The sequence below is a fragment of the Equus przewalskii genome, chromosome 23 (genome assembly GCF_037783145.1).
Source record: "Equus przewalskii isolate Varuska chromosome 23, EquPr2, whole genome shotgun sequence".
In the NCBI taxonomy this organism is placed as follows: domain Eukaryota; kingdom Metazoa; phylum Chordata; class Mammalia; order Perissodactyla; family Equidae; genus Equus; species Equus przewalskii.
In genome coordinates, this window is record NC_091853.1 from 19,174,926 (window position 1) to 19,195,035 (window position 20,110).

At 39.9% G+C, this 20,110-nt stretch overlaps 2 protein-coding genes across 8 annotated transcripts in view; one reads left to right on the forward strand and one right to left on the reverse strand.

Moving 5' to 3' along the window:
- Positions 1–1,967: 1,967 nt before the first annotated feature.
- On the forward strand, positions 1,968–19,582 carry PRG4 (proteoglycan 4). Of its 4 annotated transcripts, XM_070591160.1 has the most exons (13): positions 2,042–2,089; positions 2,678–2,779; positions 5,520–5,642; positions 6,951–7,070; positions 9,579–9,725; positions 10,242–10,364; positions 11,833–14,886; positions 15,549–15,626; positions 16,737–16,873; positions 17,150–17,306; positions 17,794–17,991; positions 18,459–18,596; positions 19,374–19,582. In XM_070591160.1, the coding sequence occupies exons 2-13, from the start codon at positions 2,704–2,706 to the stop codon at positions 19,469–19,471; spliced, it is 4,449 nt and encodes a 1,482-aa protein (XP_070447261.1). In that variant the 5' UTR covers positions 2,042–2,089; positions 2,678–2,703; the 3' UTR covers positions 19,472–19,582. The 4 variants fall into 4 exon arrangements, with proteins under 4 accessions (XP_070447263.1, XP_070447261.1, XP_070447262.1 ...); XM_070591161.1 differs by lacking the exons at positions 2,042–2,089; positions 9,579–9,725; positions 10,242–10,364 and adding an exon at positions 2,344–2,362; XM_008514086.2 differs by lacking the exons at positions 2,042–2,089; positions 5,520–5,642.
- Positions 19,518–20,110, reverse strand: part of TPR (translocated promoter region, nuclear basket protein) — a 55,218-nt gene continuing 54,625 nt past the window's right edge. For all 4 annotated transcript variants that reach the window (XM_008514090.2, XM_070591159.1, XM_070591158.1 and 1 more), the window contains exon 52: positions 19,518–19,714. In XM_008514090.2, coding sequence (XP_008512312.2) covers positions 19,659–19,714 — 56 coding nt within the window. In that variant the 3' untranslated portion in view covers positions 19,518–19,658. The remainder of the gene's footprint in view (positions 19,715–20,110) is intronic.

The following is a 20,110-nucleotide window of genomic DNA, read 5'->3' on the forward strand; positions in this document are numbered from 1 at the left end:
TCTGTATCTGATATTCTTGGTCTTCCCAGCATTTCAAACAATTAATAACGGAACACTTTAAAGGTTAGACTTGAAAAAGTCACAAAGCTTCTAGCTTCCTCCTCTTGACCTCAGTAAAGCTAAGAGTGAAGAGAATTTGTTTTAATTCCACCCAACAGGATCTTTTGTACATCTGCCGTGTATTGATTAGTGATTTGAAGTAACAGAAAGCATCTTTAGCCATCTTCACTCCCAAAGAGGGAATCTGCCATAAAGATATTGAGGAAGAAGTCACCTGGGTCTCAGGAACAAGGAGGATCCAAGACCTAGAAAGCTATCAGAACTCTCTCTGCTGCTCTCTGCGTGGCTACTTCGTTCATTTGCATATGTATATTCTGAAGAACTTTCTCTACTTCTTTAGACCGTGATCAGAAGTTGTACATGTTATACGTCCACATAGACAGACTTGTAATCTCTGAATCCCATTTCTGCATTTCCAGGATAGTAAAACATATTGGCCAGTTTATTTCAGGTTTCTATTCCTAATCCTATCAGCTGTTGATAGGGCAAAATCACGTATATAAAAGTGGCTAAAAGGGAAATGTCCCTAAAGGTGGGGAGGTAGTTCCCAGGGAAAAGAGATTATTTATAAGTGAGTAGATAGTCTCTAATTTATCCTTATACATCGTGTATTTAGCCCAGAATAAGAATTGCGGGAGCAAAAGAGATGTTTATGGCATAATCCCTGCCTTTACAAAGGTCACAATCTCATAGACCCTCAAATACACGTGAAGGAGTAAAATTTAGTATTACATTTAAGCACTGAAGTGATGGCTCTGATCAAAAGGGAGCTGGATATAGTGGAAGCATGACGGAACTTAGAATGAAAAGACATAGGTTCAAATCTTGGCTCCAGCTCCTACTCCTCATGTATCCTTAGATGGGCCACGGATTCTTCATTTGTGGGTCTTCATCTTATTTGTAAAATGTGAATGATTATATTTAACTTAAAGGCATTTTGTGATCATTAAATGCAACATCTACCAAATACATAGGGCACAGTGGAGTCCAGGTTACAACAGTTTGGTTCAACAAGCAAGTGTTAAACATATAAGCTTGGGGAAGCACTGGACAAGATGCTGGCAAGACAATTAAGATATAGGTGTCGTTTGACTTTGCGGAAATCGCAGTCTGTTGGCGGGGGTAGAAAGGAGACAGATGAACAGATAATTTCAATAAAATGGAGTATGTTTGTTGACTATGATTCTGGAAGGGGTTTGGATTGACCTAAGAGGGTTTCGGGGAGATGCTAGGACATAGGCTAGGCCTGGTGTAGGTAGATAGGTTTTGAATAGGAACATTCCATGTCCAACTGGGGTAAAACCTTGAACTGAGCTCTCTCAACTCTGAAACGTTGATACTTCACATTTTCTGCGGCAAGGAAGCTAAGCTAGTACTAAAAAAAGACTTTCTCCAAACACTGCTGTGCTTAAATAAAGAGGCTAAGAGAGATATCAGTACAATTTTTAAGCAGGTTTTTACACGGTAAAGGAAGCTAGAAAATCCACAGTGTAGATCATCATTTAGGTAGTTGAGAACCTATTTTCTGCGCTCAGCGAAAATGAAAATCCTCAAGAAAAGAAATGCACAGTTGATTTAATAGTGTAAGTTCTTAAAATTTATGCCACAAACTAATGCTAGATAAGTTTCAAAGCCACTCTTTGCTGGAGTTAACTGGGAAAAAAAAGGAAGCAATGATATCAGCATTTGACTATTTTAAAGTTGCTGCTTCAATATACTAGTTGAAGTCTGCCAGAGGGATTTACCATCTCAGAACAATTTGTTCACTTCACTTAGGAATTAAAAGTGTGTTTTGGCCGATAAATCTAAATTTATTTTGTAGTAGTCATTTTTCTTAATGGAAGTGTTTTCCAGATGTTGCCTAAGTCTGGTCGTCTGGGCCCTCTTCCAATAAATGAGGAAAGTTTGATTTCATAGGTTGTCACTGTTGATTTTGTCTAACCTTTGGACTAATTGATTCACCGCAATATATTTGCACTGATATATAAGACACCCAGGACTTTGGAGAAATTCATCTATCCTTTTACTGGTAAGTGTCAAAGTTAACTTGCCTCATGGAATTAAATGTGTTTTCAATTCAATAGGAATATACTTTATTAAAGGTGTTTGAAAAAGATTTATAAGGACAGTAGTTGGAAAGTTTTGAATAGGGTCATATGTATGCAATACACCTGTTGAAGCTTATAAATTTATATTGAGAGTTAAGGGAAAGTTGGAAGGATAACTCTTCTGCTTGTTAAATTAAATTTTACTGAAGCTCATTATTTTCTTTTTTCCCAAGAGCGGGTTTAAACCTTCCACTGTAAGTACCTGCTATAATTTGAACAAAGTTTTAAGATAAGGCTGTTTTCTGTTTGGGGAAATTCTAAGTATTAAAATGATCAATAACATGACTGAGATGGTGACTTGATGATTTCTTCTGCATCAGATTAAATCTAATGATCAAATATTTACTGTGGAATTAAGGCTGATTAGTTTTCATAGTCTTGTCTCAAGATAGGACGGTTTTATCATTAAATTGCATTTTAAGAGTTACTGAAACACTGTTATGTAGCACAGGCATAAAGAAGTGGCGAGATTAAAGAGGACTTTTCTGATACTTTTCTTTTCTTTTCAGTGAGGGCTTGGTGCCCGAAAACAACCATGGAGTGGAAAATACTTCCCATTTACTTGTTGCTGCTGCTTTCTATTTTCTCCATTCAGGAAGTTTCTTCTCAAGGTAACTTAACCATCAAAAATACTTTCATTTAACAGCTATTGCTAATCATTCAGTTCTGACTTTTATGACAACAAAAGAAATAGATTTCTAAACATGTACATTTGTTTGAGTTTAATGCATAGTACAATCTTAAAATTATGTAAAGCGTAGGTTGCATATTTATAAATATTTTGGAATTCTCACTTTTTCCTCGTGTACTATGGAAGCTTTCAAGAAGTTTTGAGCTTCTATTGAATAACTTTTGTGTTCTTTATTCTTGTGGTTCTTCCAAAAGTTTAAAAAAATACAGGCACTTAAATGATAAAACTATGCTGGAGTGATACAATATTATTAGATTAACTGAAAAGAATAATATTTAAGTAGCAGGTAATTTTTGCCTACATGGTTACAAAGAAATTTAACTAGTCTTTTACAGAATAAATTGTTGATAAATAAGTTATTTTAGGGGCCGGCTCCGTAGCCGAGTGGTTAAGTTTGCGTGCTCCGCTGCGGCGACCCAGGGTTCGGATCCTGGGCGCGGACATGGCACCACTCGTCAGGTCACGTTGAGGTGGCGTCCCACATCCCACAACTAGAGGGACCTGCAACTAAGATATACAACTGTGTAAGGAGGGGGGGGGGAGACGGTTTGGGGAGATAAAGCAGAAAAAATAAGATTGGCAACAGTTGTTAGCCCAGGTGCCAATCTCTAAAAAAAAAAAAGTCATTTTAGTACCATGTAGATGTAGATATCATATTCCAATGAACATTAACAAAGTTTCAAATGACATTTTTTAATCTTGAAGATGGGCTCTCTTTCTTACAAGGAATATTCACCCAGATATGGACTTACACAGATGTGAATGTCATTTTATATTATAACATTGAACTATTCACAGTCCTTCAAAACAGAGTCGTCCTGGATGACAATTCTTCTTATTCATTTTTAGAAAACATTCGATGTAATCACCTTAGCAAAAGTCTCCAGCATGCAATCAATGTTGAGTAATGACAAAAATATCAATCTAGGGATTTTTGTTTCCCTTTTTTCTTTGATAAGCAAAATCTGAGAGAAGAAAAATCAAGGTCCATGATTGTTATGATGAAATTACATTTATAAAGTAGACATTTCCAGTAAAATAGTTAAAATTCTCATGAACCTGAGCATGAGAGATAACTGCCTGCCATGGACATAGTTTCAGAATCATTTAGATAAGAAAAGATGGAAAAATGCGTGAAAGCAAATATAAATATTTCATAAGGAATGATGACTATTCTGCTATCTCCAGACCCTTCTGATTTCTCATAATAATATTACAAGGTTCATAACACTGGGGGCACTTCGGAATCTACCTTTCCTCTGTAATAAAAAGTGGTTTTTCAGTAAGACAGTTTTATTTTCCTTTAAATAAATGAGTTTAAAATTAGCTGTTAAAATTAATAGCAATAAAAGTAGGACAGACATTTATGAAACTAAACATTTCCTGTAAAGAAAATTGATTTCCCATTGCAGAAATATGCTAAGTGTAAAAGAACAACATTTTGATGCTGTCTTGTCTGCTTTTCTTGCCTTCTTGACCATTTCCCATTCTGTTTTTTCTTTATATATAATATATGTATTTATATACATACACTATATATGCATTTTTGTTGTGTATTGTGTACAAATGTATGCAAAAAGTTCTGAGAGTTGTCCTAATATTTACTGTTTTATTTGTGTATTAAGACATTACCTTTCCTAGACTCACTATTTTGAGATTTTTTCAGTGTTTCAACGTCCCTCTGTGGATTTAGGACATTGCACCTGCCCGTTTCCATTCCAGGGATGGATCCAATTACATCTCTGTGGTTATCTCTCAGGGAGGTTTTCAAGGTGTTTTCCAAATGATTTTTAAAATATAGTTGAGGATAGTTATGCCTTTGTTCTTGTTTTGCCCAGAATAACTCTGTTCATGACCTTTATGTTCATGCCCAGATGCTATTTCAAGAGTTATTTATTTTGTACTCACTTTGGCAGTCGTCTTAAGCATCTGACTTCCCCAGTTATCACCACCAAGAAAGGGAGGAGGAAGTCCAGGAAAGTTCATGCTGGCAATGTAATTGGGTAGGAAAAATCTGGGCTTTAGAATCAGACATATCCGACTTTAAATTCTAGGTGAGTGGTTAATTTAGGATGACCCTATAATTTATTATGCAAATCAGGACACTTCTGAGAGTGAAAGAGGTCAATACAAATAGTTAATAGGTATTAATTGACCTGCCCTATATATACACTGGAACTATTAACTATCTGGTGCCCTCGAGCAAGTTATTACAATTTCGTGTTTCGGCTTCCTTATCTCTAAAAAGGGCTGTTAATACTCTCCTGGCAACATTTTCATAAGCATTAGAGATAACATGTGATTCAGTGCCCAGCACAGACATGCTCAGTAAATGGCACCTCATCATTATCTCAGCAGCATCAATGAGCTGTAGCTGCCACCCCTCCCCCAGAAAGATCACCCCTTTTATGCGAAGCCATTATTTTGCCTGATTTTCAAAAGCGTAGTTATCTTCTCAGTCTAGTAAAGAATAAAGTGGCATGATCAATGTCACCTAAGAGATCAGGCAACAATCAACTGGACCCGTTGCTAACTCTCATTCCCAACCTTTTCTAGTCAATATAATTCTCCCTCTCCCCGCGGCTTTGTCCTCCTCGTTAGATCTCTTCCCTTCTGTCAAGTGGTTTGGCCATGTTCACGCTAGTATTGTGTAATTTTAGATTTATCAAGCTGTGCAGGGAGATGTGGGGAAGGGTATTCTAGAGATGCCACCTGCAACTGTGATTTTAACTGCCAATACTACATGGAGTGCTGCCCTGATTTCAAGAAAGTCTGCACCTCGGGTAAGTCCTGCGAGATGGTGTCTCCTCCGTCAAGCAACACTGTTCTGTGAGAGTCCCCGTGCCCCCTTGCAGTGCTGCTTTCACACTATGTCACTCTTTTTGCTTAAGTGCCTTTCCCTTCCTCGCATAAATGTTGCAGTGTGCTGTACCTAACTATAGCATCAAAGCTTGTGACTACTGGGGGAGGGTGAGGAAGGCGTGGGAATTTGTCACTTGCGCAAGGTTATTGACTAGTGCCAAGGAAAATGTCTTGTTTTAAATAGAGAATAGTGTGACTTGGGAGTCATTAAGTAAATAGAAATGAGTAATTATTTACTACCAATCAGAGATATAATTGCTTAATGATGGGGCCCTTCAATAGTTTCATCAAAAGAATCCATGGATGTAAAATAATTTTGTCTACCATTTGACTTCTCGATATTAATATATTTCTAAATTACCTGAAAAAGTCGCTTTAAAGAGGAAGCATTAGTGTTTAATGAAGAATTTCAGTTAAAACCCAAAGAATGTGAATTTTAAATTATGAGTGGTATTTTATTTGAATATATTTTTCTCCATTTTGTTAACACAGAAACATGCCATATTCAATTTATGAAAATTATAGTTAAAATTGTTTCAAAGTTACATTTGCTTTAAAATTTGCATGTGAAGCTGATAAATATGTTGTTGTACAATTTATGTGATGTATAAGGTAACTATTTCAAACAGGTCTCGGTGAGTCAGCGTGCCTCTAACTGAGACTTTTCGGGAAATGAGCAGCCCTCTCTTACATGGTCCATGCCATGGGATTAGGCTGAAATCTTTCATCTCTACACCTTGCCTAGTTTGTCATAATAAAGGTCTCTGCGTTATAGATAATTTTCGAGCCTAAATAGTGGCTCATTGTAAGCCAGCTCTTTGGAACGTATTATTGTAGAATCTGAATGTTCAATTAACAAAAATCTATTACAAAGCGGTGGTGGACAGAGGAGAGGACAGAGGGATTTCATATGAAAGATACTTCACAATTTAGACTTTTCCCAGTATTCCATTGTCTGTACTTGTAAATGACTCAAGCAGAATTGGGGTATCTCTGGGAGCCTTGAAGGGCAAGAAAATTTCCCTAAGCCACATTTCTTTCTTGACTTGGGCTGTCTCTACTTGGCAAACCATCCATTTCTTCCTGGGTGATGTCCTCCAAATTCCAAATAAAGGACATAGATATGTACTTTCGGAACTCTAGTCAGCCGTAAGGTGGGAAATGGTAATCAATATACGGGTGTGGCTGCATCATCAATAATGCACAATGTCTTATTTTGCTCTGGGTAGAGCTTTCCTGTAAAGGTCGCTGCTTCGAGTCCTTTGAAAGAGGGAGGGAGTGTGACTGTGACGCGGACTGCAAGAAGTACGGCAAGTGCTGTTCCGATTATGAGAGTTTCTGTGAAGAAGGTAAGCATCACCGTACCCAAGATGCTTCTGGGTACAGCCGCACCTGGGCCCCTGTCTGAGCTTCACTGACAATGCCTACACACACTCCATCTAAGGTCTTGATTTTACTAACATACAAGCTCTTTCATATTAATTTTGTTTCACCAAGGTGAAATTAAAGAACGGAAGTCTGTAGCAGCAATCCCGGGTTCAGCCAGGCCCCGGGAGCCCCAGAGATCGCCACTTGAGCAACAGAGAGAACAGGGGCTGAATGGACGTGCTTTTTTTCTTCAGCTATGGTTCAATTTCAGGTTAAATCAACAGTAACCAACGCGTTTGATGATTTCTTGTCTCACCCTAATGGTGCTGACCTCACAAAATCAACTGCCCTTTGAGCTATCTGTGCTTTTGGCGTCAATGTTTTTGAACGTATATTTAAGGACAGAATCGACATTTTCATATTCTCTGAACTAGTACATTTCTGTGTTAGTTTAAGGCATTAAATTTACAGGCAAACCTACCAAGAAGTTGTTAACTGTTCATTGTACTTCTCTTCTCATCTCTACAGTCTCCCCAATAGTCTCTAACCTAATGCCTTTGTGTGATGGAGTCAATAAAAAGGCATAGTCCCATTTGAAAATCCTCTTCTCTAGTTACAGGTCCTGGAGGAGTATTCTGAAAGTATAATAGAACCCTCTAGATTTTACCCAAAAAACCAAGATTTTAAAAATATACTTAAATACTGAATTCCTTTCTTTTACCAAATATTTGTTCTTAAATCCTACTTTGTTAAAACAAGAATATTTGTGGAGGTAAAATTGAAAATAAGCATGGCTTGCATAATCTTATTTTATTTAAACAAGGCTGTACCTCCTGCTTCTTTTGAACAGTGGAGAAATAGGATGGAAAACTGTTAATCAGCATAGTTGAGGGACATTTCTTAACTGTTCAGTGTTTTCATTGGAAAGCGTTCCAAAAATAGTGGAGGTAACACTCTGGTAACCAAAAACTCAGAGTGCAGAGTTCCTGCAGCTTTCAGAAGGACCCACAATGAATGATACATATTTATTCATTGTCCTCATAATTGTTTTGGCTGTGAGACAAAAACCTAAGCATTTATTTTGGGCAGAGGACCGGTGGGGAGAGAGGATGGCTAGAGAGTGACAAGGCATTGAGAGAACACATTAATAAAGACAATGATTCATGCTACTAAGTGGTAGTTCAGTTTACCTGAGGTTTACGTAGAACTCAATTAACAAAATTGATGACGGTAAGCTTCCTTTACAGAGTTCACAGAGATAGTCAGGGTTCCAAGTGAAAATAAAGGAAGCACTCAAAGCTTCAATACTTTATTTTTTAAAAATAACAACCAGACTATCTTGCGACTCATCACTTAGTTGTTTCAAGATTGCTATAGATATACTGCTTGTAGGCATCCATATGTCTCAAAATCATAACTTTTCAAGAATCAAAGGAATCATAGCAGTCAAGTGCCTCTGCATGTGGGTGAGAAAACAGTCCAAGAGGTTCATTGTTTTGCTCAAGATCTCTTGGCTAGTACGTGGCAGAACTCTTTCTCAAGTTGAGGCATTAGCGTTTTTGTTGGGTGGGAGGAGAAAGATGGTGGTCAGCTGACGGAGACTGCAGCAGGAGTTCTGAGGAGAAGTTTGGTAAAAACAGCAGGATTTCTCTCACCTCTCCTCCACCCAGAGCATCCCTACTGTTCTCTGCTTTCTTGTCTTTCAGAAGTTCCTCTCCTTTTTATTCTGGCTCCTCAAGATCAAAACATGTCCCAGCTCTTCTCTTCTAGACATGAAAAGGAGTGGGAGGAGGGGCCATAAAAAGCTTAAAAGACACATGTCAAACTGTTAACCGTTGTTTAGCTTGGAGAAGGGCAACAAATTTTGAGAAAAGCATAATGCAAGGTGTGAAATTTTTATAAGAGTGAATATTCATGTAGAACTTTTGTACTTAAAGAAATAAATGAAAGGTAATTTGGCACCATTTGATTTAAATGAATATGAAAACAGGAAAAATGTAATTATATTTCTCTTCTTGAGAGCACAAATACTTGTCATCCACATGCTGTAATTGTTTTTATCATCACAGAAGGCTGGCACAAGGGATGGAGTTCATAGAGTCAATTATTTCTTAGGCAAGGAAACACCTTCAGAAATCATCTAGAATAAACATTTCAATTTGCAGGCAAGAAAATGAAGTTCAAGAGAGTTAACCCATTTGCCCAAGGTCACAATGGTAGAGTCTTGCAGGCCTAGAACTGGAATTCAGGTCTTCTGATTCCTAAGCATTTCCTCCCTGTCATAACTTATAACAATTTGAGAACCAATATTTTATAGCAATGCATCTTCAGAATTAATTGGTTTGGAGTCATTAGCATTGGGCTAGAGCCTGCCTGTGCTGGTTTTCACCAGCATCTACTTTTGGAGCCAGATACATCCACGCCTTTCACAGTTAGTGTTGTGATGAATATGAACAAGATGTTAACCCACCTGTCTTGCTTGGCCTCAGTGCATAATCCCACATCACCACCATCTTCAAAGACTGCGCCTCCGCCTCCAGGAGCATCTCAAACCATCAAATCAACAGCCAAACGTTCACCCAAATCAAACAAGAAGAAGACTAAGAAAGTTATAGAATCAGAGGAAATAATAGAAGGTAGGAAGATGACAGCTGTAACAAAAGGAGGTTTCTGAGATGAAATAACCGTAGGTGGCCTACTTTTACAAGACTTCTCATAGAACAGGGTAGTCTTATGAGTCATTAAAGGCTCGTTACACTTTTACTTGTTTTATATAAACAGGTATTTATTTTCCTTATTTACCAAACCCAATATGGATGGGTCTAGGTTAAAATAATCAGAAGAAACAAGTGTTACTGTAAAACAAGAGCAAAAACAAACAAGCAAAAAAGCCCATGATTTTCTTTGCAGAATCATTAGATTCTGTGAGATATAAGAAAGTCATACAGTTATATTGTATTTGTGATCAGCTCAAGTGTGTTGCTTTTAACCAACAGTTAAATTAAAATGTCAATTGATTACATTACGGATAAAATAAAGGCAGAATACAGACATTTGTAAACTAGTGGACAGCATTTCTTGTATTTGGACTGGCAATTCTTTTCTGCTTTAAATCACAGTTGGTGTGATCAACCTTTTTATTTGATTTATAGAACATTCTGTTTCTGAAAATCAAGAGTCTTCCTCCTCCTCTTCCTCTTCCTCTTCAACTATTCGGAAAGTCAAGTCTTCCAAAAATTCAGCTGCTAATAGAGAATTAAAGAAGAAACCCAAAGGTTTGAGCATTGATAAAGATCAAAGGCTATATCAATGCCATGCTAACAATCATTATGTCAAAGTAATGTGTGTTGGTAGAATGATTTGAGGACATTTCAATATTTGGGGGGGGTGTATAGCTTTATAAAAATTATTTTAGAAGATACCAATGAAAACTTCCATAGGAAATTAGTGCCAAGCAGCTAAGAAACCACTCCTTAAAACAAAGGAATAAAAAGATGCTATAGCAGCAACCGTGGAACCACAGGATGGCACCAGAGATGATTATTTATGGTTTTCTATTTGAATTCCTTTCTATCTGAAATCATTTTTCTTTCTCCTCCTTCTTCCTCTATCATCCTTGCGTTTTCATTTTTCCTTCCTCAGATTTTTTTTTTTTAACAAACGCATGTACTACTTTAAGTGTTTTAAAATGTTAATCCGTTAAATTCTCGTACACCTCTCTTGGAAAGGCAATATTATCATCCAGATTTTACAGATCCTCTTTATGATTTTCCTAATAAATTGCATGTCATATCTGGCTGATTTTTCTGTGGTAGAGAATGAACAACAGAGTAGGCTGTTACCTCCTGAAAAGAGATTCCCTTTGTTCTGCTTTTCATAATTTCCTGAATTCCTAAAATATATTCTCTTTCTCCAGGAAATACTGAATTCTGGATACTGGAGTTTTGAAGAACTTATTTCCTGGGTGGTTGTGACTTCTCTTGAAGTCTTCTCTCTTGCCGAATAGCCAGATATTTAATCTTTGAGTCATTCAGAGAGTCTTGCACACAATAGAAGTGCAAAATATGTTTGCTAAATGGAACTCATCTCAGTGATGTGCCCCTTGGGCTCTGTAGTTCACCTATGGGGTAGTTGCTATGGGAAATCCTGTTAGACAGGGTCTTTTTGCTGCCGTGGCATCCTAATCACCTCTCTATATCCACTGGGACTGTCAAGTTTAGGTGGGCAGAGGAAAGAGAGCGGCTAACAGCCATGCCTATGGAAACAGGGCTCAGCAAGGACTGTGGAGGTGACTGGAGCAGAGCCCTTAGGTGCAGTTGTAGAGGCCTCTGAGGCAATTGGTGTAGTGAATCTACAAGATGTTGGAACTAGGTTTCCAGGAGGAAGGAAAGGGCACTGAGCAATGAGGAATAAGAGGAGTGGAGAAAGTGAGGGGCAAAGAGTGTTTAAACATAGAGAGATGCATTCAGTGTTATTGATTGTGTTGGCAATTTCAGTCGCCACTTGTTTCCATGTGTTACTTGTGTAGAGTTTCACTTGTGCTTTTCACCCCTTATCTTATTCATTCCCTAAAATAGCCAAATAAGATAGGTTGAGTATTTACCATTTCACAGTAAATTAATAGACAGATTAGAGGCAGCAATTTGCCTAGAGACACACTGCTAGTCAGTGATAAGGATCTTTATGTCACTATTAAAGAAGGAAAAAACGATTACAATAAAAGACATGTATTTTTTTCTCTAGTAAAAGACAGCAAGAAGAAAAGAACTCCTAAAAAGAAACCTACTCCAGAACCACCAGTTATAGATGAAGCTGGAAGTGGACTGGACAATGGTGATTTCATGCTCATCCCAACTCCTAAGATTCCTACCACCCAACGCAACAAAGTTACTACATCTCCCAAGATTACAACAGTAAAACCAATAAATCCTAAACCCAGTCTTCCACCTAATTCTGATACATCCAAAGAGACAACTTCAACACCCAATAAGGAGACAACAGTTGAAACTAAAGAGACAGAGATAACAAATAAAGAGACTTCAACTAGTGCAAATGAGAAGACTACTTCAGCTAGAAAGAGTACAGAGAAAACATCTGATAAAGATTTTGCACCCGCATCTGAAGTTCCTGCTAAATCTACACCCAAAGCTGAAACTACAACCAAATCCCCTTCTCTCACCACCACCAAGGGGCCTGCTCCCACTACTGCTAAGGGGCCTGCTCCCACTACCACCAAGAAGCCTACTTCCACCACCACCGAGGGGCCTGCACCCACCACCCCCGAGGAGCCCGCTCCCACCACCCCCGAGGAGCCTACTTCTACCACGACCAAGGAGCCCGCACCCACCACCCTCGAGGAGACCGCTCCCACCACCCCCGAGGAGACGGCTCCCACCACCCCCGAGAAGCCCGCTCCCACCACCCCCAAGGAGCCCACTTCTACCACGACCAAGGAGCCCGCACCCACCACCCCCGAGGAGCCCGCTCCCACCACCCCCAAGGAGCCTGCACCCACCACACCCAAGGAGACGGCTCCCACCACCACCAAGGAGCCCGCACCCACCACCCTCAAGGAGCCTGCACCCACCACACCCAAGGAGACGGCTCCCACCACCACCAAGGAGCTGGCACCCACCACCCTCAAGGAGCCTGCTCCCACCACCCCCGAGGAGTCTGCTCCCACCACACCCGAGGAGACGGCTCCCACCAGCCCCGAGGAGCCCGCTCCCACCACCCCCGAGGAGCCCGCACCTACCACGACCAAGGAGCCGGCACCCACCACCCTCAAGGAGCCCGCTCCCACCACCGCCGAGGAGCCCGCTCCCACCACCCCCGAAGAGCCCGCACCTACCACGACCAAGGAGCCCGCACCCACCACCGCCGAGGAGCCCGCTCCCACCACCCTCAAGGAGCCCGCTCCCACCACCGCCGAGGAGCCGGCTCCCACCACCCCCGAGGAGCCCGCACCTACCACACCCAAGGAGCCCGCACCCACCACCCTCAAGGAGCCCACTCCCACCACCCCCAAGGAGCCCGCACCCACCACCACCAAGGAGCCCGCACCCACCACCCTCAAGGAGCCCGCTCCCACCACCCCCAAGGAGCCCGCACCCACCACCACCAAGGAGCCCTCTTCCACCACACCCAAGGAGATGGCTCCCACCACCCCCGAGGAGCCCGCACCTACCACACCCAAGGAGCCCGCACCCACCACCCTCAAGGAGCCCGCTCCCACCACCGCCGAGGAGCCCGCTCCCACCACCGCCGAGGAGCCCGCTCCCACCACCCCTGAGGAGCCCGCACCTACCACGACCAAGGAGCCCGCACCCACCACCCTCAAGGAGCCTGCACCCACCACCCCCAAGGAGCCTGCACCCACCACCACCAAGGAGCCCTCTTCCACCACACCCAAGGAGACGGCTCCCACCACCCCCAAGGAGCCAGCTCCCACCACCCCCAAGGAGCCTGCACCCACTACCCCCAAGGAGCCCGCTCCCCCTACTCCCAAGGAGCCCGTTCCCACCAGCCCAAAGGAGCCTGCACCCACCACCCCTAAGGAGCCCGCTCCCACTACCTCCAAGGAGTCTGCTCCCACCACCCCCAAGGAGCCCACACCCACCACCCCTAAGGAGCCAGCTCCCACTACCTCCAAGAAGCCTGCACCCACTAGCCCTAAGGAGCCCATACCCACCATCCCTAAGGAGTCTGCATCCACCACCCCTGAGGAGCCCGCACCCACCCCCCCCGAGGAGCCTGCTCTCACTACCCCCAAGAAACAGGCTCCCACCACCACCACGGAGCCTATACTCACCACCCCTAAGGAGCCTGCACCTATCACCACGAAGGAACCTGCTCTGGCCACTTCCAAAAAGCCTCCGCCCAGCCCCACCCCCAAGGAGCCCGCTCCAACTTCTCCTGAGACACCTGCTCCAACCACCTCAGAGGCCTCTACTACAACTACCACCATGAAGCCTCCCACTACTCCCAAGAATCTTGCTGAATCAACTCCTGAGTTTCCTGCAGAACCCACACCAAAGGCTCTTGAAAACAGTCCCAAGGAGCCGGCTGTACCTACGACCAAGGCTCCCGAAGTGACCAAACCTGAAGTAACTACAACAGCTAAAGACAAGGTAACAGGAAAAGACATACATACTATACCTGAAATTACAACCGCTGCACCTAAAATTACAACAGAGACAGCAACTACAACAGAAGAAAAGACCACTGAATCCAAAGTAACAAGTACAATCATGCAAGTAACGTCTACAACTGAAGATACTACGACATCATCCAAAATTACTCCCAAAGCTACAACTCTTGCACCCAAAGTAATGACTGCCACAAAAACAACTACAACCCAAGAAACTATAAATAAACTGGAAGAAACAACAGCTATACCAAAAGACACAGCTACTCATTCTAAAGTGACAACTCCTAAACCTAAAAAGCCAACCAAAGCACCCAGAAAGCCCACTTCTACCAAAAAGCCCAAAACACCACGTAAGAGAAAACCAAAGACTACACCAATTCCCCCAAAGATAACTACACCAACAACGCCCAAATCGAACCCTACCACTTTAGCGGAAGCCATGCTCCAAACCACCACCAGCCCTAACCAAACTCCTAACTCAGCAATGATTGAAGTAAATCCAAAGAATGAAGATGCAGATGCTGCTGAAGGAGAAAAACCTCTCGTGATTCTCAGGCCCCATGTGTTAACTCCTATAGTTATTCCAGGTCCTGATTTCTTAGTGAGAGGACCCAATCTGGGCATTGGCATCAACCCCATGCTTTCAGGTAATAAGAATGAGTTACCTTCACTTTAAAAATTGGTAATATCATCATAAGTCTATCTGAACTAGAATGCCCTGACTTAGTATCACTCTATTGATATATATTGTCCAGCGTCTCAAACTTAGCTTGAGAAATTTTACAGCTTCAGTGTAGGTAAGCAGGAGTAACCACAGTGAGCTCAGTTGGTCTTTGGAAAATTGAGTAATAACCTGTGTTAGGAATTTAGTGCCTCTGTCTCTGTAACAAGCAGAGATGGTATATAGAACGTCAGAAATATTTAGTTGGGAGTCTATCCTTACAGTACAATGCAAAGCAAAAATCTGCAATAGTATTTTCTTTTCCAAACCAATTCCCAAGGGCAATCAGAACTGAAAAGGAGAATTTCATGCTGAGATCAAACATCTAATAATTGCCTAATTTACATGAAGATCAGGTAACCTGGCCCCTTCCAATTCATAATTTATTTTTATACTTTAAAAATAATATTACCTTTAAGTAAAATAATTATGAAATATATCACTTCTTTTTCACCTCTGAAATACACATGCCTCAAACTATACCCTTCAAGAGTTTAGGCAAGGGTGAACAGAGGAAATGGATTTGAAAAAAATGAACTTTTCTCATTTTGTTTTATATTGGCTTAAGTTTTTCTTAATTTGTTTTAGATGAGACTAATTTATGCAATGGTAAACCAGTGGACGGACTGACCACTTTGCGCAACGGGACGTTGGTTGCATTTCGAGGTGAGCTATGCACACGTTCCTTTTTCTGCCCATCATTCTGTTCTTGGTGTTTATGAGAACCGGAGCCACAGCAAAGTGGGAGTTTGGGTTGAGCTTTGGAGGGGAACCTGATTGAGGAACTTACCTCACAAAATATTATGAGAACCTGAGAGTAAATTACCAAAATATTGTATTAACAAAATTAGACACATTAAAGTAACAAACAAAACGAAGAACTTGAACTGCTACTAAGATTTTTCCTACCGTTAGGAATTAAAAGGTAGTTCAAATTTTAATTTTGGGGGCCGGCCTGGTGGCGCCGCAACTGAGTTCTCATGTTCCCCTTTGGTGGCCCAGGGTTCGCCAGTTCGGATCCCGGGTGCGGACATGACACGGCTCAGAAGGCCATGCTCTGGCAGGTGTCCCACGTATAAAGTAGAAGAAGATGGGCACGGATGTTAGCTCAGGGCCAGTCTTCCTCAGCAAAAAGAGGAGGAGCAGCAGCAGATGTTAGCTCATGGCTAATCTTCCTCAAAAAAAAAATTTTATTTCGTATTAAGTGAAGTGACATCAGGATTTGTATTCCTTGTTCTATTTTATTTTAAAATGACATCTTGATTGTGATGTGTTCAACAGTGTTGTACTCTTTGTGGGGGAGTAACAGAAGTTATTTCATGTTAATTTTCTGCTGTACCGTCTGCTGGCCTAGTCTTTTTATATTTAGATTAAATTTGAAAGGAAACAAATCAGACACAAAGTAGAGGCTAAAGAGATTTCAGTAGTCATTTAATTATGACTCCCTAATTCTAAAAGATAAAGAAATTGAGAGATAAGGGGACTTTCTGTTAAGTCACAAAGCCAGGCGGCTTTCTAGAGAAACTGGAAAACTACACTATTTCAAATGTATGCTAAATTTCAGACTTGAGAAATAGCTAGTCTCAGAAATGTTCAAATACTGCCTTCTGTACTAGCACTCACAGTTCTGACTAAACTTCTAATCATACAATGCTTATTAACGTATTCAATCTGTTTTTATGATAAACTATTTACATTTTCTTCTTTTTGGTTTCTTTTGGGATATTTTTTAGTATTCATTCAGCTTGTAGCCTGATCCACCACTTTCAATTTTAGGTCATTATTTCTGGATGCTACGTCCATTCAGCCCACCATCTCCACCTCGCAGAATTACTGAAGTTTGGGGTATTCCCTCCCCCATTGATACTGTTTTCACCAGATGCAACTGCGAAGGAAAAACTTTCTTCTTCAAGGTAAGAGAAGTATCTTTGTGAGAGGAATCAGTAGTTATTTTTTGTTTATGATGACAACATAAATCAGCTTAACCTCCATTTCAAAGTCTCCATACTTTAATGAACTAGTCTATCACCAAAATTTAATAAAAAGCTAACACAATTTGACATTAAGGGTCAACTTATTCAAACACTTAACTAAGTTAAAACTTTCTCCCTATACTTAAATCTAAGAATAAGCTTCTAACCATTTTTCCCCTAAAGCTGTTAACATCATCTTTTCTTTTAAATTATCAGGATTCTCAATACTGGCGTTTCACCAATGATATAAAAGATGCAGGGTATCCCAAACTAATTTCAAAAGGATTTGGAGGACTAAGTGGAAAAATAGTGGCAGCTCTCTCAATAGCCACATACAAGAACAGACCTGAATCTGTGTATTTTTTCAAGAGAGGTATGTGCTACATAATTGACAAAATTACAAAACTTTTAAGAATTTGCCAGGGAAATTTTATTCATTATTCCCATTTATTATGGGGTTTGCTGTCAAAAGATACCTTTAATGGCTAGAATCAAGTATTTTCAATGAAAAAATAAAAAATGGGGGCAGTAAGAAGCATTTAGATCTCACGACACGCAAAACACCATTCCTTCTGAGTTCTCAGGTCATTGATATAAAGAATGTCATCATTTACTTTCAAACAGTTAAATGTATAACTATGCAATTGGTTGGCTTTATTCATTCAACAAATATTTCAGGATTTAGTAATTATTTTTATACTGTGTACCCTTGACTAATAGCCATTATTAACGTCTGGACATATTTTATGAAAAATATGAAAATCACTGATGGTTTCCTCCACCTTATAAAGGCTCTTTTCCATCTTTTTGGGGATTATAATTAATTTTCATATTATCTGTGCTTTTCTAACACACAATAGGTGGCAGGATTCAGCAGTATATTTATAAACAGGAACCCATCAGAAAGTGCCCGGGAAGGCGGCCTGCTATCCATTATTCGGTGTATGGGGAAGCACCGCAGATTCGGAGACGCCGCTTCGAACGGGCTATAGGACCTTCTCAAACACACACCATCCGAATTCACTATTCACCCGTCAGAGTCTCTTATCAAGACAAAGGTAATGTTTTTTACTGTGATAAAAATTCTTACACAAGAAAGAGATGTAATACAGTTTCTTAGAGATTAAGGCTTACAAATATAATTACTGACCAAAGAGCTCTAATACTTTAAGCTTATTGATGCAAAATATCAATTTGCCTCAGTGAATGACCAATACCCTTTTCCTCTGTGGGTGAGGAATGCACTTTATTCAGGTTTGTTAATTCTAATAAATACCATTTATCAAGTACCTCTCACCAAGAACATTATATATAAATCTGTAACCCTCAAAACAATCCTGAAAGGTAGGTAAGTATTTTTCACGCCATGTTTGAGAGGGCAAAAACCAAGGCACCCAAGTTAAATAACTTACCCCAGGTAAAAGAGCTACTAAGTGAGCAAACTGGGACTAAACCAGGTCTGTCTGACTCCAACAGCCGCTCTTTCCAACACACTACATCACCTTTCAATCTGCTATCTTTAAAGTGCCCTCCACAGATTTCCTCCATAATGAAGTTAAAGTGAGTACGCTCTGGAGAGGACTTCCCGATACGGTTACTTCCGCTATATCACTGCCCAACCTCAGAAAACCCGATGGCTACGATTACTATGCCTTTTCTAAGGGTAAGTTATCATAAGTAAAATCTTAACAGCTTCCCAAAGGTGTGATCTAATCTCCGCAATGTGAATAAAATCAAAGCGAAAGCACCAAGTGTTCACTGATGCTAATGGTGTCAAGTTAAACTGTAACACTTACTCAAATTGTTGTGAAGAGAAACTTTAGATTTTCCCTTTACTTTCAAATTAAATTGAATGGATTGGAATTCAATTCTGCCCTATCCTTCATGAGATTAAAACCTATTATGATAAAACATCCAATTAACTGAGTAAAATTACTACTGAAAACAGTATTTCGTTTCTATCATCTGTGGCATTTAATGGAGGCCTTGTTTGCCACAAAGCTATACTGATCTGCATTATTACACAGTCTTTAAGATCAGAAAGAAGTTCTAGAGAAACTAATTTTACTAATTAAATTATATTACCTGGGACACTCTTCCTTGAAAAATCCAGAAATTTAAGTTAGTCTGCCTATATAAATGACATCGAAATGTATTTTTTAAAAGGATAAAACTCAAGTGAATTATTTTTTAAACTAACTTGTTTTTTCTCAAATTCTTACTTTGAAAAAGGAGAGTTGAACCTAATTTTATTGAAAGATGGTGAAAGGTCAATCTGCCAAAGTAATTTTTTTCTTTTTGTCTGAAAGTTCAATTAATTAATGCAAACAATTCTGATATTAAAATGATAAACACTGAGTATAATAATCAACATAAGCCATTTTTAAGTTCTAGTGTTTTGTTCTCTTTTAATTAAAAAAATGATTTCTCTTCTATTTAGATCAATACTATAACATCGATGTGCCTAGTAGAACAGCAAGAGCAATTACTACTCGCTCTGGGCAGACCTTATCCAAAGTCTGGTACAACTGTCCTTAGACCGATGGGCAAAGGAAGAGTCGACTAATTAAAAGGAAGAAAAGAATGACACTGAAATACATTTTATTAATAAAGAATGTTGAGATAAGCATACCAATTTAAATACAAAAATGTTTTTAAACTCGACAATCATTACACTAAAACAGATGTGACAATCTTATTCACATTTATTACAGTTTGTAGACATTTAATTAATGTTTCCTCTATTTATTCCTCCTCTCCCTCCCATTGCATGGCTCACACCTGTAAGAGAAAAAAAGAATTAAACTGAACGCATCTTTTAAGAAGCGAGCTCAAAACTAGAGTATTCATTTACCCTAGGTTCTTATAAAAATTTTTCTCTATCAATTATCTAGGCATGTAGATATGAAACTGTGCTAGCTATTTCACATCTTCAATGGAAATATTACAACAATTAGATTAACATTTTTATGACATGAATGCAATCTCTAATAGTTACATTGGAAAACGTTTTTTTTACTAGCTAAACAAAGTCACAAAGCTTTATTCTATTGAATAAAAAGTATAATTATAGGCAGAGATGTAACAAATGACTATATAGCACTATAATACTTCAGCTTCTCTAAATCTTACTTTGAATTCACGGAAGAAATGGATAAATATAGAAGAACATATTCA

Coding starts and splice junctions, on each gene's coding strand:
- PRG4 (XM_070591160.1), top strand. CDS start 2,704: ATGGAGTGGAAAATACTTCCCATTTACTTGTTGCTGCTGCTTTCTATT. Junction 7,071..9,578: donor TGAGAGTTTCTGTGAAGAAG/GTAAGCATCACC, acceptor GCTTGGCCTCAG/TGCATAATCCCACATCACCA. Junction 15,627..16,736: donor GACGTTGGTTGCATTTCGAG/GTGAGCTATGCA, acceptor TTTCAATTTTAG/GTCATTATTTCTGGATGCTA.